Source organism: Cyrtonyx montezumae, unplaced genomic scaffold, assembly GCF_038088225.1.
Source record: "Cyrtonyx montezumae isolate F1298 unplaced genomic scaffold, pur_monq_1.0 scaffold_15, whole genome shotgun sequence".
Classification (NCBI taxonomy): Eukaryota; Metazoa; Chordata; class Aves; order Galliformes; family Odontophoridae; genus Cyrtonyx; species Cyrtonyx montezumae.
Window position 1 is genome coordinate 5,823,398 of NW_027071881.1, and position 21,544 is coordinate 5,844,941.

Genomic DNA, 21,544 nt, shown 5'->3' on the forward strand with positions numbered 1-21,544 from the left:
TACACGAGCCGAGTTGAAGAGGTTGTCATATGCAAACAAGACCTGGGTGAAATCAGAAGAGAATGGCTAAATGGATGGGCTTTGAGCTTGGAGACAAGGGAAAAAGAAATAGGGAAAATATGTGCTTTCTGCTGATCACAACCTTTTTATTTGGGCCGAGCAGGGAGTCTCTCTGAGTGGTGGTGGCCGCATATTTTCAGGGTGGGATTTCAGGGGATACTGCAGGGACAGAGGCTGACCCCTTCCCATGTCCATCAACATGGATTGCAATGACATCGTCACCGCAGAGGTCTGCAAGGAGGACGACCTTGGGGATGGAGAGTGAGTAGCCCATGGAGAGCCCACCGCCATGAGCTGTGTGGGCTGCGATGGCCGCCATGTTGGCCGCCGCCATCTTGTTGGTGGAGGGAGCGTCACTGTGGCTGTGAGGGGCTGATCCCCTCTCCCTGCTGTGTCCAGGCTCTGTGAGGTGATGGTGGCCGGCTACCCAGTGCTGCTGGTGAGGAACAAGATGGAGTTCAGTGCCCTGGGCAGTAGGTGCCCACACTATGGTGCACCGCTCAGCAAAGGTAGCGCTTATGGGGGACAGAGGGGAGAAGTGGTGTTGGGAGGAAGGGGGGAAATTTTCACCACTTTGCTATGGCAGCTTTTCTATTACAGGGGTCTTGAGAGGGCACAGGCTGCGCTGCCCCTGGCACGGCTCCTGCTTCAACATCAAAACTGGAGATATTGAGGAATACCCTTCCCTGGACTGCCTGCCTTGCTTTAAGGTACTGGTCTCTTCCCTCCTCTTTGTTCCATGCCCCCCATGGCACCCACTGCCCACTGTGATTGAAAGGGCCGTGCCCTGGTCACAGAGCTGGTGACACAGATCTACACGTGGGATGACTTCCAGGGATCAGCCATCCTACAGCTCCTTTCAATCAATGCATCCTGACATCCCTCACAGCCAGAAAAGCTCACGAGCTCCCCAGCATCAGCAGGCGCTCAGTTGACCTTCAAGACCCCTGGGTGCCACTCCTGACACATCAGAGATGGTTGTCCTCCAGCATTCAGCTCAACAGAGCAGGACCATGAGTTCCTATTGACACTGATCCTCCCTCCTTAGAGCTGGACTCCATTATCTTCCTGCAGATCTCCATCTTTGTGTCCTAGATCCTTTTCCAACCAGACTCTGAACAGCTGGACAGCTCGCTGTTACCAGGACCCCCATCAGCAGCAGCAACAGGCCAGACTCCCACACAAGCTCTTACATCACCATTTGATCAGACCCTCCCATGAGGGCTCCTGTCACCACCCCATCAGAGCAGTGCATAAACACACTTTTCTCTCACCCCTTCAGGTAACAGTGGAAGATGGAAAGGTGTTTGTTACAGCCAAAAAGAAGGTACAGACCATACCTGTTGCCAGTAAGCACAGCCAACACCTTGGGCTGGGTACAATTTCACTATGTCTCACTTTCTTCTAGGATCTTGAAAGCAGCCGGAGGGTGAAGGACATGAGCAAACGATGCCTCCTCAACCGGAACACGATGCTTCTCCTGGGGGGAGGTCAGTGAGAAGTGGTCTGTACCACATCCTCACCTCAGACACCATGAACTGCCAATCTCATCTCTGAGGAAGACTTGCCTTCTTCTTCCCACTCTGTAGTGATGCATAACAGGGCTGAAATGAGCATCTCTCGTAGGTGTGGCTGCCCTGACGTGTGCAGAGACACTTCGCCAAGAGGGCTTTACTGGCAGGATCATCATGGTCACCAAAGAGAAACATCCTCCGTATGACAAGTCCAAACTGAGCAAGGTCTGTCTGTGAGACGGGACTGTGCCTGGGCACTGTGCATGAATTAGGGGCATGGCCCACGCTCAGAACCAGTCTGGGTGATCAGAGCCTACCACTAGCTAGTGGTTTCATCATCTAGCTGAGTTCTTCCCACTAGAGGCTGAGTTGATGTCTGAGGGGGAGCAGGGAAATGATAGGGATGTAAGTAGCTGAGATATGCTACTGCAGGATTTACCTCTAAGGCAAATTTACTTCCCAGTAAACTGCAAGAGTACTGCTGACTATAAGAACTGCTTTATTTCATACTTCTGCTTTGTTTCCAGGAAATGAACTTAAAGGCTGAGGACATCTACCTGAGGAAACCTGAGTTCCTATGTGCTCACGGCATAGAGCTCTGGACAGAGAGAGAGGTGCAAAAGCAGCTGAGATCAGTCCTCAGCAGGTGGTTCTGCTCCTGCCATGGGGAGGGGATTGATGTGGCAAGACACCAGAAGACCAGAAAAATGCTTCCCCTCCTCTCTCCTGTAGGCAGTGTCAGTGGATTTCCAGAAGCAGAAGGTCCACTTCATGGATGGATCCTCTCAGAAGTACAACCAGCTGCTCATTGCAACGGGTGGACAGTGAGTGCACAAAGCATTACCCCACGCAGCTTTTCTGATGGACAAGGTGGTTCATTTCTGGGGGTTAGAACTCTTCTAGAAACACGTGAATGGGAGGGAGTAGGAAATTATATCAAATAATAGGATCAAATGGCCAAGAGGCTGCACGGGGTTGTGTGCTCCCTTCTTATCCTCACAGTTTTATTTACAACCATGAACCATACCTGGATTCTCTCTCCCTCAGCTCCAGCTTCCTCAAAGTCCCAGGTGCAGACCTGCAGAACGTGTGTCATCTTCAAACCCCAGAGGATTCCAGCAAAGTCTTAGAGCTGGCATCTGGGAAGAATCTGGTGATTGTAGGAGCTTCATTCGTAGGTACCATGCTGGAGGGGCTATCAGGACTTGGAAAAGTGGACCCTGAATTGCACTTCTGCTCTGTGAGCTTATTAATTAGGGGTCCTCGTGGAAGGGAGTCATCCACTGCCTGTCTTGGTCCCACACCAGAGTGCTGTACCTGGGGGCTTATTAGTTACATGGCATAATCTTTCCCTTGATGGCCAGAAACTTTCAGCCATATACAGTTCCTGGACCAGGGCAGAGGGAAATGTGCCTTTTGAAAAGGTCCCTCAGAGGAGCTGGACAACTCAGAAGCTCTGGAAAAGCAAGGGGGTAAGGTGCAGAAGGGAGCTACACAGCCAGGAGCTGCTCTTTATATTTCCTAATATCTGGGTCCATAGTGCACGAGGACAGAGAATACATGTGGGGTGAAATGTATCAGCTCATAAACGCACAGAAAAGCAGTTAAGCATTGGCAGTACATCAGTTTTGTTCTAGTCTGGAAGGGGTAAAGATTCCCCAGGAGGAGGGCGCAGGTTCCTACTTGCAGCAGACTTACCTGGGACATGCCATTCCCTTGCAGGGATGGAGGCAGCTGCCTTCCTCTCAGACAAGGCTGCTGCCATCTCGGTGGTGGAAAAACACGAGTTCCCTTTCCAGAAAACGCTGGGTCCTCAGGTTGGAGGCGTTGCCTTGAAGGTCAGAAAAACCTGGTGCTATCCAAACAGCCCTGCCACGACCCAGGAACTGCAGCCTTTGCTCTGATTCATAGCCCTGTGTGCCTGATCACCTTGCTCAGAGCTCACGTGGCTGATCCCAGCCTCCCTCATGCACACAATACATTTCCTATCTCAGTTCCATCCCCAAACCCCATCCCATGCTCATCCCAACTGGGATGGCAGGGCGAAGGCAGGCTCCCTGCGTACCCTGCAAATGAAACCTTCCTGCAGCACGGAGCAGCAGCTCAGCAGTCTGCCTGGGCTTTGGCTGGATGCTGCTGTTTTTACGAGCCTGGAATTTCCTACTGAACACTCAAAGAAGCTTCCTCTTCGTTTTCAGATGCTGCAAAGTAAAGGAGTGAAGTTTTACATGAAAAAAGAACTCCACGAGCTGAAAGGGAAGGATGGAAAGGTCAGTCATGCCACTGAGGTCTCAGAACTTCTATTTTTAGGGGACACCCCACTCAAATTGAGGTGTATCCCAGTGCCTATGTCTAGGCTATCTCCTCCCACGTTTAGACCCTCATGTTTTCTTGCACAGAGCACAGCTCTGAGCTCAGAGGGCAACAGCACACTGCCTTCCTTGACTTTTTCTTATATTCCCAGAAACACACATTAGCTGGACAAGGTCACCTCAGCCTGAGAAAGAAAATAGAGAGCAAAGAATAAGGCAGCAGAGAGGCTATGGGAATGAGGACAGAGTTTCTAGTCCTACATTAATGATCCTTGCTTCTTCCCCAGGTCACAGAAGCCATTCTCACCAGTGGAGAAAAACTACCTGCAGATGTGGTGGTGGTGGGAATAGGTAAAGTGAGCCCAGCTGGAGAGGGAGGCAGCTCTGGAAACGGGGAGAGCATCTCAGTCTGTTCCCATTACTCACTCCTTCCTTTTGGTCCCACCCACCTGAGGGTCTTACCAGCAATAGGCAGGAGGAAAGCAATTACTTACAGTCTTGATAAGACTTTGGCACGCTTGCTGAGCTCTGTAGGTCACTGCTGCGTTATCAGAGCACGCCTTGTTCTGGGTCCTGGTTTTATTGTCACTGGGTTAGCTCAGCACCAGCCCAACTGCTGTGAGCTGCTCTGGTCCAGGAAGGTTGAGCTGCCTTCGTGTTTGCTGTAGGGCCAAAGCTACTCCCTGCCTTTACAGAGCCTTGCTGCATTTGTTCTCCCTCCTTTCCTTGCAGGGGTGTCCCCCAGTTCTGCATTTCTGAAGGGCACCTCCATTGCTAGAGACAGCAGTGGTGCCATCCTGGTGGACCTGGTGCGTGCCAGATGAGTACCCACGGCCTGTGCTGAATCTTTTCCCTCTTGTTCTTGCATTAATTGCTTTTTGTCCCATTAGCACATGCAAACCAACATCCCAAACGTCTTTGCTGCGGGGGATGTTGTTTCCTTTCCTGTAGCACTGCTCAATGGGGACCACGCCAGCATCCACCACCAACAGGTGGCAGAGACCCATGGTGAGGCAGTGCTTCCCAGCTCCCCTCAGACACTCAGCAGCTTCCTGAGGACCTCCAGGAGACAAACATTCTCCCTCTGATGGTCCATCGTCACAGGTTCCATCGCTGCCTTTAACATGTTGAAGAAACAGAAGGAGTTGCACACTGTCCCCTTCTTCTGGACCACGATGCTTGGGAGAAGCATCCACTATGCAGGTAGGGTGGAGCAGAGAGAGGGGAATGAAAGAGCATGATTGTCCCTCTCCGAGCCAAGGAGAATCTTAGGACCACACACAGTCCTACACGCCTGGGTCAGCTCTGCTTGGCCAGGACCCCTCTGCCTGTTCCCAGCCCCGTGCCGAAGTCACATCCCCTCTCCTTCTTCCTGTGCTCCAGGTGGCATAGAGGTGGGGTGGGCAGCACTGCTGTACCAGGGCTCCCTGACCCCATGATCATCTTCTGCAGGCTATGGGAAGGGCTACACAGACACCGTTCTGAAGGGCAGCTTGGAGCAACAGAAGTTCCTGATCTTCTACCTCAAGTGAGTGGAGCTGCACTACGGTGTAAGCAGAATGGGTCAGCCATGTATTGAGCCTGGCACACATCCCCGATCCCTCTGCCCCACATCCCCCTACCCTGTCCCAAGCTCTCCACAGCCCAGTGGGTGCAGGGCAGCAGGAGGATAATGCTATGCTGTTGTTTGCACCAAGGAACTCCACATCCTTCTACTTTCTCTTCCAGGGACAACTTTGTGACAGCAGCTGCCAGCCTGAACTGTGACCCCACGGTATCTCTAATTGCAGAAGTTTTATACTTGGGAAAACATATCTCTAAAGAAGAAGCAGAGTAAGTGATGCCCTGAGCAGGAAGGCAATGCCATCCCCCTGCAAACAGAGAACCTCCCAGCACAGTGCTGAGCTCCTGCAGCTCCCCAACACCTCTCTTGTTTGCAGGGCCTACGATATCAACAACATACCCTTGCTGACAGCAAGCTAAGCTGCATGTGTACACTGTCAGGGGGGGACAAATCATCAGCCAGGAGTTAAAGCTCAACTTGGTGCAAGAGAAATAAAGCAGAAGCAAAGCTTGACCGAGCATGTGCATTTTGTGTGTGCACTGTTCTTTGCACTCTGGGGCAAAACAGAGTCATGCTTTCTCCTCTTCCCTAACCAAGGACTTGCTGGGCTGGGCAAGAGGAGACCACACGTTCCCCAATCCACCACCTCAAGCTCACTGCTGGCAGGGAGTGTTCATTCAGCACAGCCCGGTCACGCTGACCTTCTGCTTTCCAGAAGCACGTTTTCCCAGCAAGGGGAACTCTGAGTGAGGCAAGCTGCTCTCACAGCTGGGAACGAGACAGTCCATGTGCAGGAGCTCATGCCAAATAACTCACCCCTAAGGACAGAAGGCTGCGAGCCGACCTTTGAGTGAGCAGCACCTGCTGGCATTGCTACAGCCGTCGTGAATATTGCATTAGCTGCTGCAGCGAGCACTTCCCAACCCAGCAACCCCAGCTCAGCTGCACGCAGAGTGGCATCCCCAGTGCTGGCTGCTTCGAGGAGGAGGGCGGATGCTGCAGGAAACGCATCCTCAGAGCTGGAGGAAAGCGTTGCATGGTTTTGCAAGGCAGCAGCAAGCGAGGCTGTGCGTTCTACAGGAAGCACTGCACTTACTCACCGGTCACATGGCACTTTGCAGGAGGAAGGGTAAGCTCTGAGTGTCAGGCAAGTTCCCACAGGGACACTGTGTCAGCCTCAATCCCTCTCTGCTTTTACACTCAGTGCAGAGCTGTTTGCTCAGCAGGTGAGATAACATCGCACCATTTTTGTGTAAAACACTCGGAGTTGCATCCCAGCACCTTCTGCCATGTGAAATTGGAATGAAATTCCTGAACTTTCTGGGCTCTGTGCTGCTGTGTGGGGCAATTCTCAATCCTGAAACTGCCCCAACATCACAGTGACGGGAGGAAGCAGCAACCCTCAGCACTCCCCATGTGCTGACACACGCAGGGGCAGAGATGGAGTGGAAGGAGCACACAGCTCCTCCATACCACACACAGACAGCCGTGCCTGGGAGCTGCTCCTCCTCCTGCCCCATGCACTCACTGCAGCTGCTTTGTGCCCTTCATTTTCCTCTGGTTCTGCAAGAACTCGCAGCCTTGCAGATGGGCTGGGAGAGCACGGTGCTGCCTGCAGCCAGAGGCATTCCTCCATCATCCAGCACTGAGCAGGAATCAATCTGGGGGGAGTTCAGCGGCCCCATGCCCTGCTGGAGGCAGCACTGACCCCCCAAAATCTTCCCTTCCTGCAGCTATCAGCAAACGCAGACCAAGTTCTTATCAGAATGATGGACACTGCGCAACAGATTTGCTCCACTTCTGCCACTTAAGGGGCACTGAGCTGCTTTCTGCACATCACCAGGTGCAGAAATTCAGAACCAGCCCTACACTCAGACAGTGAGATTGAAGCAGAACTGCACGGCCCCCAGCACGAGGCCACTTCTCCCTGCTCACCCGCAGCACTCAGCACCCCGTGCCCTGGAGATGCCTCCAGCAGTGCAGAGGCTCCTGCTGTCCTTGCTGGGTCCACACAGATGTTTCACCCTATTACCAGCACCCCAGATCCCAGAAAGCTTTAGCCAAACCCCTCCCACTGTCGCCATCAGTGACTCAAGCCAGGAGGGCACCCAACACAGTGCACCCAGCATACCTGAAGCCCTGGCACTGCCCCAGCTCTGGCCACAGGACAGGGCAGTTCCCCAGGCAGTGTGTGACTCGGCCCTGAGTCAGCAGCTCCACGGCCCATCCCATCCAAGCAGCCCCATTCCACAGCCCAGCTCCTTGTAGTGCCAGTCCCTGTAACAGCACAGGTCAGCCCTGCTGTCACCAAGACAGATCCAAAAAACAACCCTCTGCCCATTGAGCCCCACAGAGCTGCCACCCCACAGCCCACCACCACCATCACCCTCCCACCCCACAGGCAATAAATGCGTGGTTCAGGAAAACACAAAGTTTAATGTCTCTGTCCCAATTCAATACTCTGTCACAGGGCAGGGACCCCATCCCCTGTTTTACAGCCCTGGTTTTGCCTGGAGGCTCCTCATCCCCGCCGGGCTCATCCTCAGCTCCCTCGGGATGTATCCACAGGATGCTGCTGGCTCACTCATCCCGGTGGCTCAGGGCACGGCTGCAGCTGACATCCAACGTCGCAGTGATGAGCGTGGCTACATTCAACAGTTCTTCAACTGGCAGCTTTAGCTACTAGAGAAGGACATAAAGCTTGCCACTGAAGAACTGCTGCCGGGCAGCCAGGAGCGGGCAGAGGGGCAGCAGCTGCAGAGGGAATGAACACATCAGAGCCAGAACGCAGCACTGTCCACCCAAAATGTACCCCCCCAGGGGCCCTCCAAAACCAGAGCTGACATCCCATTAGGGATATGACAGCCCAGGGAACGTGGGGGCAGCTCCATCCCTCCCTCCCCCCCCCATAGCCAGGTGCTGCATCACATTCCCCTCTACCACACAGGGAACCAAGGCCATTGCTGCTGGAAAATATAAGATAAGGCACCCGGAGCACAGAGGCTGCCACAGGGACAGGGCCGCGTGGCTCTGTGGGGTGGGTACGGTGTTCCCCGGGCGCTCACCTCCAGCACCGTGCTGGCAGGGTCCCACCGGGCCGGGGGCCAACAGCACTCCGCCAAGGGAGAGATCTGGTGCCAAGGGAGCACCGAGGGAATGCAGGGACCTTTGGTGTCACCCGGTAGGTGCACCAGGCCCCAATCCTTCCTCCTTCCAAACGGGAAACCCCCCCCCTTTTTTTTTTTTCCCCTCACTTCGGCTGAACCATAGGGCTGAGTTTGGGAATCTCCCAAGTAATGGAGGAGCAGTCGGCTCCAGTTTGGGAACAAACGGGTTTCAATCAGGGGCAGCGCAAAGGGAACACCCCCTCCCCCTCAGCATCCTCACCCCAGGGTACCCCCAAAAAGGTCCCGGGGTTCCCCACGGGGTCGGGGTGCCCCGGGTGGGGGCGGCGGGGCTGCGGGGATGCCGCGCATTCCTGGCGTGCCGGGTACATCTGGTCCGGATTCCAGCGCCGGTCCCGGCCCTGCTCCACCCCCGCTGGGCCGTGAATCAGCACCCGGGAGGGGCCCCGCCGGCACCGGGGGGGCTCTGCCGGTAACGAGAAAAGACTCCCGGCCCCGGGAGGGGGCTCAAGGGGAACACAGAGGGGAAAGCCCCGTCCGTAAACCCCACCGCACCCCCAACGGGCGCCCCACTCCGATTTAACCGGAGCACCCCCACCCGGTAAAGGCAATCCCCGCGGCCAGGACGGCTTCGCCTCCCTCCTCATGGGGATCCCATCCCTTCCTCACTCTCCCCGGGGACCCCACGGTCCCCTCCGTCCCCCGGGATGCTCCGCTCGCTATCCGCCCGAGGTGCGGCCCCGGGTCAAAGTCTGCCCCGCCCGAACCCGGACTGAAGGTCACCCCCGGGGGCGGCCACCGCCCGGCGCGGGGCGGCCCCGACCACAGCCCCGCCCGCCCCATCGGGACCCCCCACAGAAGTAACCACCCCCCTCCCCCCAAACCCACGCACCGGCGTCGGGACCACACCCACACAGCCCTACACAGAACCAAACCCCATCGAACCCCCCCATCCCACCCCCGCGCTGCGCCCCGGGCAAAGGTGACCTTTCCCGGCGGAGAGAACGGGGCACAGAGCAGCTAACGGGCCCCGGCTCCACGCAGCGCTCCCCACGGTGCCGCCGGACCCACCTGCGAGGAGCGGCCCAACGCGGTTCCGGCCCGGCCCGAGCCCGGCCCCGCCGCTCCCCCCGCCGCACCGCACCGCACCGCACCGCACCGCCGCCGCCGGCTCCCGTCTCGGATCAGCTGGCGGAGTCATGACGCAGCCACCCACCGGCCCCGCCCTTAACCAATCACCGCCCAGCACGCCGCACCCACCCCCTCCGTGATCTCCACCAATGGGCAACGCGCTCAACCCGCCGCTCAGCCAATAAGAACAGAGATCCCGCGCTCCGCCCCGCCCACCCCGCTGGGCGCCGGCCGGCGGTTGCCTAGGGAACGGTCAGCCCCGCCCCGCCGCGCGGCATGCCGGGATGTGTAGTGCGGCGCGGCGCTCCCGGCATGCCCTGCGTGCTGTGAGTTGGCATTTTCCAGAGGGCAGGGAGGCGGCGGGAAGAAGGGGCGTCTTAAAGGGCCCGGCCCCGCTGAGGCGCGGCGCTGACGCTGGGCCGCCCCCTCTCTCCCGGGGCGGCGCCGCCTGTGTCTTTTAGCGCTCGCGCCGGTGACACAGCCACGATTCCGAGAAGTTGCTCCAAGTCGGCGGCCAATCAGAAGTGAGCGCACGGCCCGTGCACCAATGGGAGCGCGCGAGGGGCGGGGCCTCGGGAACCCGCCTGACCCCGGCGGTTGGCAGCGCCGCGCGATGACTGGGCAACTTCCTTAAAGGCGCCGCGCCCCGACGCTGGGGTGCGGTGCGGGCGGCGCCACGCTGCCCCTTTAAGGCAGTTTCCTGCCCTTCGCCCCAGTAACAGCTGATTGCAGTAGGGGGGGGCGGGGAGCCAATGCACTGCTTCCACGTCCCGCCCACGTGACTCCCACGCGCGACATGCGGCGGGAACCTCCCGCGGGCTTAAAGGGGCCGCGCGGGGAAAGCCGGAGCCGGTGCCGGCTGTACGGTGCCCTTAGCAGCCCCGAACACCCGGTGGTAAGCGGGGCTGCGGGTCCGTGCCTGGCTTGGGGGGGGGCGGGCACTGGGACAGGAGTGAGAACTAAGGTCAAGGCCAGACAGCGCCCGGTCGGAACCAGCTCCACAGCTTCTCCCCCCCCGGCGGTGTTCGGGGCACGGAGCTCAGAGCAGGGGGCGCGGGGCCGCCCTGCACTCACCTGCCGCCGGTGGGGTCCACCCGCCGCCTCCCCCCTGCGCGCCCCCTTTAAGGCCGCTGCCCGCCGGCGCGCCTCTCCCCGCTCCAGCTGACGGCCCACGGCGCTCTGACGTCACCGTGACCTCAGCCGCCGCGCGGGGCCCCGCCGCTCTGCCCATGTACGGGCACCGCGCCCCGGCCCCGCTCCCCCCCCCACCGACGGCGGCGGCCGCTGGAGGGAGCCCGGCCCCGCGCCCGGCCCTGAGCGGGCCCCCTCCCCCCCATCTTCCCGCACCCTCGCTCCCCGCCCTCGGGCTGCTTCCGTGCTCCCGGCTGAGCCGAGCCCGGTACGCGGGGTGCGGGGGGTACGGGCGGGCACATGGTGCGGTGGCGGCCGCATGTGACCGCCGTCACCTGACCAACATGGCCGCGGGGCCGCTGCCAGGTAACGGTGCGGGACTCCCCGGCGGCGGAGCCCGGGGATGCGGAGGGGCTCCGGGAGGGGCTTTGTGTCCTGCCCCGGGATGCGGCTGCCTCTCCCCGTGGGCCCTTTCCCCCCGGGGGCGACTCCGGTGTCTGCCGTGTCCCCTCTCCGTCCCTTTCCAAATCCCCAAGTACGGTGGTTTTGGTCCATTCTAAGGGGTAGGAGGGCAGCGAGAGCCTCCCCAGCCTTCTGTCCACCACCCCAACGCTGCCAAAGTTCACTCATCCTCTCCTGGTTTCCATCTGAGCCCCCCCCCGCCTGCTCCATCCACCACCGTTAGGGCTGCCGAAGTCCCGACCCTCTTCCCACAGTACGGTGTTTTGGGGGAGGGGGGAGGAACGGGAATATCCCCCTCCAGAATGGAATTTGGGATTTTACAGGGTCTCTGCTGCAATCCTTTGTGGCTTTTTTGGGCTTTCCCCCCCCCCCCCCCCCCCTGCAGGAGCCACCATGGAGGCCCTCCTGCGCAGCGTGGAGAAGGACCTGAGCATCGATCGCTGGCAATTGGCGGCCGCCGCCGAGGGCACCCACGTCACCGCGCTGGTCCCGCACAAATGGTTGGCCAACCTCCGGGAGCGCCGGGCTCTGCCCGCCCTCTGCCCGCGCCCGGAGGGGCTGAGCGAGGTGGAGGTGAGAGCGTTCCTGCAGCGCTCCGTGCAGAAGCTGCCGGCGGGATGGACCCGGGTGGAGATCCACGGGTTGAGCAAGGAGCGGCTGACACGGCCCCTCCGTGTGCTGCCTCCCGCTGCGGAGCCGCGGGGTGGGAGCCCTGAGACCCTGCACGGCTTCATGCAGCGCGTCGCGTCGCAGAACTACCGCAACCTGTGGGGCCGGGCCCACTGCCTCTACGTGCGGCCGTACTGGCACGCTCACGCACCGCCCGCTGTGCCCGTGCTGGATGCGCTCCGGGCGGCCCTGCAGAAAGCGTACGGCTGCCCCATCCTCCACGTGGGCAAGAGTGTGCCTAGCGCTTCCCCAGCCAAGGGGGCATCCTCCGTACCCCCCTCCTCCTGCCCCAATGTGCTGCAGGCAGAAGCTCTGCTGGAGTCGGCTGAGATGCTCTATGTCATCTATCCCTACGTCCAGTACTGTCTGCACGACATCGTGACTTTCAGCCCGGCGAAGCTCACCAACAGCCATGCCAAAATCCTCTTCCTGCTCTTTCACGTGCTGCAGGCCATGAGGGCATGTCACCAGGCAGGGCTGGCTTGCGGGGCATTTTCCCTTCGCGACGTGGCTGTGGATGAGAAGCTCTGCAGCCGGCTCCGGGTCAACTTCAGGGAGTACGAAGGTCCCAGGAAGGAAGAAACAAATGCAGAAGCCCATCTGGAACGAGTGAATGAGCAAATTGGAGCTGGGATGCAAGGGGACACAGCGAGGTGCTCCACCTGCCAGCAGGAGCTGCGGGACCTGGTGCTGCAGTGGGTGCACGGCCGGGTCAGCAACTTTGACTACCTTATGCGTTTGAACAGTTTGGCTGGGAGGAGAATGGGAGACCCCAATTATCACCCAGTTCTCCCGTGGGTGGTGGACTTCACAACCAAAAATGGCAAGTTCAGGGACCTAAGGAAATCCAAATTCCGTCTCAATAAAGGAGACAAGCAACTGGACTTCACCTATGAGATGACCAAGCAAGCATTTGTTGCTGGTGGGTCAAGTGGGGAGCAGCTCCACGTCCCCCACCACATCTCTGACGTCCTTTCGGATATCACCTACTATGTGTACACGGCTCGCAGGACGCCCAAGTCAGTGCTGTGCTGCCATGTGAGGTCCCAGTGGGAGCCCAACGAGTATCCAGCCAGCATGGAGCGCATGCAGAGCTGGACCCCGGATGAGTGCATCCCAGAGTTCTATACGGACCCATCCATCTTCCGATCCATCCATCCCGACATGCCCGACCTGGACGTGCCATCGTGGTGCAGCTCCTACGAGGAGTTCATCGAAGTCCACCGCACGCTGCTTGAGAGCCGGGAGGTGTCTCAGGACCTCCACCACTGGATCGATCTCACTTTCGGGTACAAGCTACAGGGGAAGGATGCTGTCAAGGAAAAGAATGTCTGCCTCCATCTGGTAGACAACCACACGCATCTGACGACCTATGGGGTCGTGCAGCTCTTCGACCAGCCACATCCCAGGCGCATGGTGGGACCTGCCTACACTCCTGCTGAAGCTCCGGCCATTGCTCGGCCTCTCCTCCAGAATACCAAAGAGGCTGTGTTTTTGGAGGACATCCAGTGCCCCGTGACTGAAGCAGTTAATGGGCTAGTGCTGGAGGCTACTCCTACTGAAACCACTTGGTCTGGGGAGAAACCCATTGCTGGCGAGGATGATTTAGAGCAAGGCACGGAAGCGCTGGATTCCATTTCTGTGAGTAGCAGAGGTCCCGACCAGCCCTGCAGCTCTTCAGCACAGCCCTCCACACTCCCTGCTTATCCAGCTGAAGGTAAAGCCTCGGGTGTCCGGCCCCTCCGTCGGAGCAAGGCGGGCGCTGCGGATCAGGCGGACAGGGACGACGTGAAGATCACGCTTCCTGAAGGCTTCAATCCACTCCAGGCCTTGGAGGAGCTGGAGAAATTGGACAATTTCTTGGTTAAAGGCTTAAGCAGCGATATGCAGCTGATGGAGCAGCCTGGGGAAGAGCCACTGCTGGGTCTCTCTGACCTCTTCCAGAGGGACATGCAAGCTTTGGGCATTCTGATCGCTGAGATAATATTTGCACAAAGGATCCGTCCTTTGAAGCCTGACGCGTCCCTGCTGGAGCGGTTCCTGATGGTGCGTAACCTGTGCCACTACCACCCCAAGGAGATCCCAGCCCCACTGCAGCACGTGCTGCACGTCCTGCTGCAGCTCGGCGTGCCAGTGGAGAAGCTTCTAAAGACCAGGTTGGGCAAGCACGCTGTGCAGCTGTTTGAATATAAACCCATTTCTCAGGGCCTCCCCCCACCTTGTCCCATGCAGCTCCTCAGTCCCTTCAGTTCTATTGTCCCCTTCCCCACGTACTTCCCAGCTCTGCACAAGTTCATTTTCACCTATCAGGCAAAGAAGATAGAAGATGAAGGTCAGGGCCGGGAGCTCGTGTTCCAGCTGTGGCAGCAGCTGGACGGGGTTCTTTCTGAAATCACTCCTGAAGGCTTGGAGATTCTTCTGCCCTTCATATTATCTCTGATGTCTGAGGAGAATACCGCCGTCTACGCTGCATGGTATCTCTTTGAACCTATAGCTAAATCCCTAGGTCCAAAGAATGCCAACAAATACCTCCTGAAGCCATTGATTGGAGCCTATGAGACCCCCTGCTCCCGCCACGGCAGGTTCTACCTGTACACAGACTGCTTCGTGGCCCAGCTCATCGTGCGCCTGGGGCTGCAGTCCTTCATCCTGAACCTGCTGCCTCACATCCTGCAGATTCTCGTCGGCATCGAGAGCTCACGGGAGGAGAACAGATCCCTCCTGGGAGCAGCTGAAGATGATGAAAGCGGAGGGGGAAGCCCCATGTCGTGCGTGTTCGGGGAGGAGATCAAAATGGACGTGGAGCACGGCTCCGCCGCGCTCGATCTCCTTGACTATACCTCTGGGGTCAGCTTCCACGACCAAGCCTACCTGCCTGAGAGTGAGGACTTCCAAAGTGGTCTCTACGTCGGGGAGTCCCTGCAGCCCCAGGAGCAGGAGTCCCTCAGCCTGGGGCGGCTGAGTGATAAGAGCAGCGCTAGCGAGGTGTCACTGGGAGAGGACAGACCTGCGGACGGGGACTCCCAGAAGGACAAGAGCAGCCTGAAGTCGGTGGACAGCAGCCAGGACCTGAAACAGAGCGAGGATTCGGAGGAGGAGGAAGAGGAGCGTGACGAAGAGGAGCACGATGACACTGCAGCTGACGCAGAGCTGGCGGGGGCTGTGGATGCTGGCACCTCTGTGGACGTCACCCTGGCTGATGACAGCAGTGAGCCAGAGGATGGAGAGGGAGAGGAACTGCCAGATCACTCAGATGACAAAGAGCAGACCATACTCCTGGGTAAGGCCCTGCGAGAGTTTTGCCTTTCTGTTGAGTGTGGCAAATAGCACTGGGAGAAGGGGAGGGCCGGACCTGGAGGGGAAGAAGTGGATTCAGGTTTGGGGATGTCTATAGTCCCATGCTGGGGACAGTGAGGAAACCAACATAAAAGGTCTGATCCTCACTGAAGTGTGCAGGCTTTGCATGGCTCAAGGCTGCTGTTGGGTGAGAGCACTGCTCTCTCCAGTTTGCCAACAAAGCAGAGTCCCAGGGAGCTGCCCACAGGGCAGGCAGGGCCTGGGAAGCAGCAGTCGACAGCTAATCCGCGCTGTGCCAGGCTGTTGTCCTTGTGACTGTTTTTGTTTTGCAGACACAGCCTGTAAGATGGTGAGGTGGCTCTCAGCCAAGCTGGGCCCCACTGTCACGTCCCGCTTCATCGCCAGGAACCTGCTCCGTCTGCTCACGTCCTGCTACGTCGGTAATGTCTGCTCCCAGGGCTCCCAGGGTGGCTGTGCTGGTGCCTCCTGGCTGCTGCTTCAGCTCTCTCTCTGTCATCTCCTTGCAGGCCCCACCAGACAGCAGTTTGTACCCAGCAGCGATGAGAATGGTCCCCTGAGCACAGGAAACATATACCAAAAGCGGCCAGTGCTGGGAGATCAGGTGTCCAAGCCCGTGCTGGCTTGTCTTCTGCACATGGCATACCTGTATGGAGAGCCCGTCCTCACCTACCAGTACCTGCCCTACATCAGCTACCTGGTTGGTGTTAGCTCTTCTCCTCTTCCTGCACCTGATGGCATGTGTAAACCTGGAGAAAACTGTGCTCTGTGGGGCAGCTGGGGGGGGATGGGCTGCTGACTGTGGGGAGATTGCTGGAGCAAGCAGGGTTGGAGGGCTGTGGGGTGGATAGGGCAGGCTGGGAGAGGTTAAAGGAGGGTTTTCAACTGTATTAAAAAAAAAAAAAAGATACTGGCAAGGCTTAACCATTTTTTTTTTCAGCTTGAAATTCTTTGCTGAATAGTGAGAAGAAAATGTGTGCAATGCAGCTGCTTGAAAAACAAACCGATTTTTTATCATTTTTTTGGTGGATGTTTTTAACAGGCGTGTGTGTTCCTACTGCTCCTTCCAGCAGCTGCCAATGCTTCGGTCACTGATGCTTCATTTAAATGGAAAACAAAAAAACCAACTTCAGGAGCTTTTTGATCATTTAAAACTTGAAAGAAAAAAGGCCACAGATATTCATCGAAAAAATTACAAAAAACCAAAACCCCAAAAAAGCACTGTCAGTTTTTCCAGCGTGGAAGGGGATGCTTTTGATGGGGTGGGGGAGAAATCCCATTTTTCCAGCAGGATGATCACTCTCCACCCAGTTGCAATCATAGCTGCAGCTGTTGTGCTTTGCTTTGCTCGAGTTGTTGCTTGGGGGCCGTGGGGGGGGTTAATGCTCATGTGAATAGCATTTGGCAACCTGATAGGAAAGCGATGAAGCTGGAGGATCACAGATAGGATAAAGTCAGTCCTTGCTGGAGCGTTTGGCAGTGGATGTTTTGTGAGGGGAAGAGCCTCTGTGGTGAGCTGGAAGATGGCAGGTGGACAAGGAATAGAGAGGAAATTGGGATTTGTCTGTGGGTTTTGTTACCAGTGCTCCTTTCTTGGGTGTCTGGTTTGTCGAGGAGTTTGGAAAGAGGACAACGTAGAGAAATGTTCTGGTCCTGCTCACATTGTGAACTGTTGGGCATTGCTGTAAGCAGCAGTGGGGTTTTCTCAGCCAAAAAAGAAAAAGGATGTGCTCTTGTCTCACAGAGCTCTTAGCAGCTGGATTTCCAGAAGGTTTCCCCAGCTTTTTGCCTTGGATATTTCATGTGAGAGCTGTTCCTCAGCAATCTGTGCATCAGGGTTACCAGAGCACATGATGAAGGCATTCATTCTTGCAGCGAGGTGCTTGTATGTCATAGGTTTGCTGTGTTCCTCTGGTGTCCAGGCTGGTGCTGCTCTGAGTCGGTCCAGGATTGTCCAATTCCTCTTTGATTTTCCCAACTGCAGGAGCAACCTGCAGGGTGTGCATGTGATCTGGAGATGTCATGTCCAGTTCTCTCCAGGTTCCTCCTTTGTCCTGTTGTCTGCCCATCAGTTTGGGCTGATCCTTTGAGTGCAAGCCCTGAGTTGCTGCTCGGGTTCCTCTCCCATTGCCACTGCTGTGCTGGATTTTGAGGCTGAGCTCAGGTGATCCTGGAACTCATTTTGCAGGTGGCACCCAGCGGTGGGTCCGGCGGTGGCCGACTGAACAGCAGGAAGGAGGCAGGGCTGCTGGCTGCTGTGACGCTGACACAGAAGATCGTGGTGTGTCTCTCTGACACCACACTCATGGACATTCTCCCCAGGATCAGCCAGGAGGTGCTGCTCCCAGTGCTGGGCTTCCTCACGTCCCTGTCTGTTGGGTGAGTGCTGCAGCTGGCTGAACCCTCAGCCTCAGTTTGCACAACTTGACATCTGTTTGGTGAGGGGTTGCACCCAGAGGAGCGTGTCCTTGCTGTGTGTGTGTATGTGGAGCCTGTGCTGCTCTGATAATGCCAGAAAGCACAAAGCAGGAGGCAGAGGAGGGGAAAAGGGATATGCGTAGGGCAAGCTGGTAATGGATGTCCTCTTCAGTTTCCCCAGTGGTGCCCAGGCCCGTGTTGTCCTGTGCATTAAGACAATCAGCCTGATTGCCTTGATCTGCCTGCGGATCGGGCAGGAGATGGTGCAGCAGCATTTGAGTGACACGGTGAGAAACTTCTTCGGGGCGTTCTCACTGCTGCAGGAGCTGCAGGACCAGGTCAGTGATACCCACAGGGTGCTCCTGCCACATCCCAGCACACGGCTGCAGGGATGTGGTGGGCATGCCTGCTGCACACACCTGTTGGTATCAGCAGTGCCAAGCCCAAACTGTGCTTGTGTAGTGATGTGGTTTGAGCATCTGATCTTGGGAATATTCCTGTTTTCTCCTGATCAGGGATTGACGGCGGAGTCGCTGAGCGGCCTTGAGGTGCCGGTGATGGAGGTGCCCCTCTTGGAAGGGAAGCTGCTGGCCCTGGATCCGGCAGTGCTGATGGAGTTACAGAAGGTGTTTAACCCTGAGATGGCCTACATCACTTACATCCCCTTCTCTTGCTTGCTAGGTATGGCTTGGCTTCCTTCTCCTGGTGTTCCTCAGAGCTCCTCGTTCTGTGCATGCGTGCTTGACCTGAACTTGAGAAGTCAGAGGGTGTGGGCTTGCTGGGGAAGCCCACAGCTTCTGCACGGTGCTTTGGTCTGCTTGTGGAGTCAGGAAGCCCATTGGGACTTCAGGCTGCTTTGGCTGGGAGCAGCATGTGGCTGGCTTGGTGGGAAGTTGTGTTCAACAGCCCTGTGCTGACCATTGCTCTGCTGTGGATAGCAGGGGGTGATGCTGAGGAGATTCCTTCCCTGGGAGATGCTTTATTTCTTTCTCAGGTGATGTGATCCGGACGGTTGTGCCCAACCACTCACTGGTTGAGAAGTTGGCCAGCCTCTACCTGGAGAATATGAACCCAAAGAACCTGCAGGTGGTTGGGCTAGAGCAAGCACCGAGCACGGCAGGCTCAGACCAAGATGTACGAGGGACTGAAGCATTCTCCAGCCACCACGAGGACAGTCACTCTGGTACTTTTGGGAGCGTGCTGGTAGGGAACCGCATCCAAGTTCCTGTGGACACACAGCATGAGGGTCTGGGTTTACTTCGTCTCAGTGCTGGCACTGATGGTTTTATTCCCAGCTCATCCAGTGAGGAAAACACCCTGAAGCACGACCTTCCTCGCAGCACCCACATGCTGTGTGGGAACTGGCTGGCGTATTGGCAGTACGAGATCGGGGTGAGCCAGCATGACCCCCGCTTCCACTTCCACCAGATCAAGCTGCAGAGTTTCTCAGGGCATTCAGGGGCCATCAAGTGTGTGGCACCGCTCAGCAGTGAAGACTTCTTTCTTAGTGGCAGCAAAGACAAAACTGTCCGCCTTTGGCCCTTGTACAACTATGGGGATGGTACCAGTGAGGTGCCACCACGGTTCACCTACTGTGAACACAAGAAGTCTGTTTTCTACGTGAGCCAGCTGGAGGCCTCGCAGCACGTAGTGAGCTGTGATGGGACTGTGCACATCTGGGACCAATTCACGGGTAAGAAGGGAGAGGGTGAGGGCAGCCTGGAATGAACTGTTCCAGCCCTTGAAGACAGAGGGGCCATATTGAGTTCTGACGGCTCCCTACCATAGGGACTGGAGATGGGCCTTGTAGCTTCTCCCTCCATTTACTCTCTCATCTTTGTCATATATTCACAGGCAAACTTCTCCGGACTTTCGATGAGTTAGACAGCAAAGTCCCCATCACAGCTGTGACCACCATGCCACCTCCCTATCACAGCATTTCTGTGGCCAGTGCAGACTCCGTGCTGCGTTTCATTGACCACAGGAAGCCAGGATTACAGGTATGGAGGCTGTCGTTTTGCAAGCCTCATTCCTTCAGGCTCCCCCGTGGTGTTCATCTGCTTAATAATCCAATTGTGGCTGTGATGATTCCATGTGTGCCCCAGTATCTTTTGTCCTGTAAGTGCTGGATCCCCCAGGTTTCAGCCTGTTGGTGGCTGGATTCTGTCTCTGTTTTGCAGCACGAGTTTCGCTTGGCCAGCGGGGTGAGTGCTGGGCTGATCCGCTGCTTGGCTGTCAGCCCCAGCGGGCGCAGCGTTATGGCTGGCTTCTCTTCTGGTTTCATCGTGCTGCTGGACACCAGGACAGGACTCATCATGCGAGGGTGGCCTGCCCACGAGGGAGACATCCTGCAGATCAAAGTGAGTGGTCCAGCAGGGGTCAGGGTGAGGGGCTGCTTCCTGGGTCTTGCTGATCCTTCTGACACATGCTGCTTGGCACAGCTTATCGGTCCATCCTCTGGACCTCAGGGCTTTCCTCCATCCTTTGCTGTGTCCCTAAGTGTCTGCTCAGGCTCTCGTTCCCTGCAGCTCATGCTGTGAGCTGATGCTCTCGGTGCAACCTGTGCTGGGCAGAGGTGGCCCTCCCGGGCATCTTCAGGTCTGCAGCAGGGGCAGGGAGCAGCCGTGTGCCCTGGTGGAGGCTCAGTCCTTAGGGCTGTCAGCTCCCCATGGGGAGCATCACTCTAATGAATAACTCTTGTCCATATTTACCCTCTCAGGGAGAAGCAGTTGGGGCCTGTGTCCTCGACCCAGTGTGGGTTAAACAAAGTTCACCAGGGTGGGTTGTTTACTCTCTCAGTAGCTCTGCTAATAAGCATGCCAGGCTTCTATCTTCAGCAGTGTTTTCTACTTAGCTCCCTGGTTCCCTGTCCGTGAGAAGGAAAACAACATGGCAGGTGGCTTAATGGAGAGGGATGCCATGCAGTAATCTCTACCTGCTGTGGTAGTAACAGATGATGAATTGGAGGAGTATCAGCAGCTTGCTGAGAAGAGCTGCACCCATCTCCTGAACACTTTGGATGGTGCTGGAGGGGGTTAACAGCAACCAGAGTCCTGTAGCTTGTGGTGTCCACCTGGATGCCTTGTTAATACTGTTGAGTACTGTCAGCTGCTTGGGAATGTCTAGGGTTGTCCCAGGGGATTGCCCTGGGGACCTGCTGGACTATGAGCAGCTACCCTCCTCATCTCATTTCCTGGATGAGCTTAGGGGTTTTTACTGCAGGAGTGTTGATTCAGTGCCTATCCCTCTCCCACAGGCTGCAGAGGGCAGTGTGCTAATCAGCTCCTCTTCAGATCATTCCCTGACTGTCTGGAAGGAACTGGAGCAGAAACCGTTGCACCACTACAAATCTGCATCCGAACCCATCCACGCATTTGACCTCTATGGCAATGAAGTGGTGACTGGTACCGTGGCCAACAAGATTGGTGTCTACTCCATGCTCGAGTCCTCAGCCCTGCCCATCAGCACGACCAAGCTGAGCTCAGAGAATTTCCGGGGCACTCTGACCAGCCTGGCAGTGCTGCCCATGAAATGCCATCTCCTGCTGGGCTCAGACAATGGTGTGGTACGTCTCCTGGCATAGCACTCCCAGCCCAGGAGCTTGTGGCTGTCCCACAGCTCTGGTGGTAGAGCTGAAAGGCAGCGGTGTTGCTGACAGAAGAGGCAGAGTTGGGTGTTTCTGAATGGAGGATGCAGGAGGGAGGTGTGCTTGTTAGTGAGCGCTCAGTTAAGCATCCCTGACCTCTTTCTCTATCTTATAGAAAAGAAAACAAACAAACAAACAAAAAACAAAAAAACCCTAAGCCATAACTGAGAAACCTCCACTGCTGCTGGGAGAAGTAC

The 21,544-nt window shown here is 57.0% G+C and overlaps 2 protein-coding genes and 1 long non-coding RNA gene across 3 annotated transcripts; 2 read left to right on the plus strand and 1 right to left on the minus strand.

Moving 5' to 3' along the window:
* The first annotated feature begins 235 nt into the window (after positions 1–235).
* Positions 236–5,974, plus strand: LOC136045738 (apoptosis-inducing factor 3-like). Its single transcript, XM_065731828.1, has 18 exons — positions 236–321; positions 460–569; positions 661–770; positions 1,343–1,387; positions 1,469–1,550; positions 1,687–1,799; positions 2,102–2,188; positions 2,307–2,398; positions 2,622–2,752; positions 3,297–3,412; positions 3,773–3,844; positions 4,174–4,237; positions 4,619–4,695; positions 4,777–4,894; positions 4,991–5,089; positions 5,339–5,414; positions 5,615–5,719; positions 5,827–5,974. The coding sequence occupies exons 1-18, from the start codon at positions 248–250 to the stop codon at positions 5,867–5,869; spliced, it is 1,614 nt and encodes a 537-aa protein (XP_065587900.1). The 5' UTR covers positions 236–247; the 3' UTR covers positions 5,870–5,974.
* A 1,892-nt stretch (positions 5,975–7,866) lies between these two features.
* LOC136045951 (uncharacterized) lies at positions 7,867–9,656 on the minus strand. The gene is made up of 2 exons (XR_010621940.1): positions 9,563–9,656; positions 7,867–8,132 (listed from the first exon to the last, which is right to left on the minus strand). It is a non-coding gene; the product is annotated as an uncharacterized LOC136045951 (long non-coding RNA).
* Positions 9,657–11,124: 1,468 nt separating this feature from the next.
* WDR81 (WD repeat domain 81) lies at positions 11,125–21,465 on the plus strand. The gene is made up of 11 exons (XM_065731829.1): positions 11,125–11,203; positions 11,685–15,248; positions 15,598–15,705; positions 15,793–15,983; positions 17,472–17,662; positions 17,874–18,039; positions 18,217–18,382; positions 18,696–19,394; positions 19,556–19,701; positions 19,882–20,061; positions 20,958–21,465. Exons 1-11 carry the CDS (start codon positions 11,182–11,184, stop codon positions 21,282–21,284), a joined length of 5,760 nt encoding a protein of 1,919 aa, XP_065587901.1. The 5' UTR covers positions 11,125–11,181; the 3' UTR covers positions 21,285–21,465.
* The last annotated feature ends 79 nt before the right edge of the window (positions 21,466–21,544 follow it).

Coding starts and splice junctions, on each gene's coding strand:
- LOC136045738 (XM_065731828.1), top strand. CDS start 248: ATGTCCATCAACATGGATTGCAATGACATCGTCACCGCAGAGGTCTGC. Junction 1,551..1,686: donor GATGCTTCTCCTGGGGGGAG/GTCAGTGAGAAG, acceptor CATCTCTCGTAG/GTGTGGCTGCCCTGACGTGT. Junction 5,415..5,614: donor TTCCTGATCTTCTACCTCAA/GTGAGTGGAGCT, acceptor TTTCTCTTCCAG/GGACAACTTTGTGACAGCAG.
- WDR81 (XM_065731829.1), top strand. CDS start 11,182: ATGGCCGCGGGGCCGCTGCCAG. Junction 18,383..18,695: donor CCCCTTCTCTTGCTTGCTAG/GTATGGCTTGGC, acceptor TTTCTTTCTCAG/GTGATGTGATCCGGACGGTT. Junction 19,395..19,555: donor CATCTGGGACCAATTCACGG/GTAAGAAGGGAG, acceptor ATATATTCACAG/GCAAACTTCTCCGGACTTTC.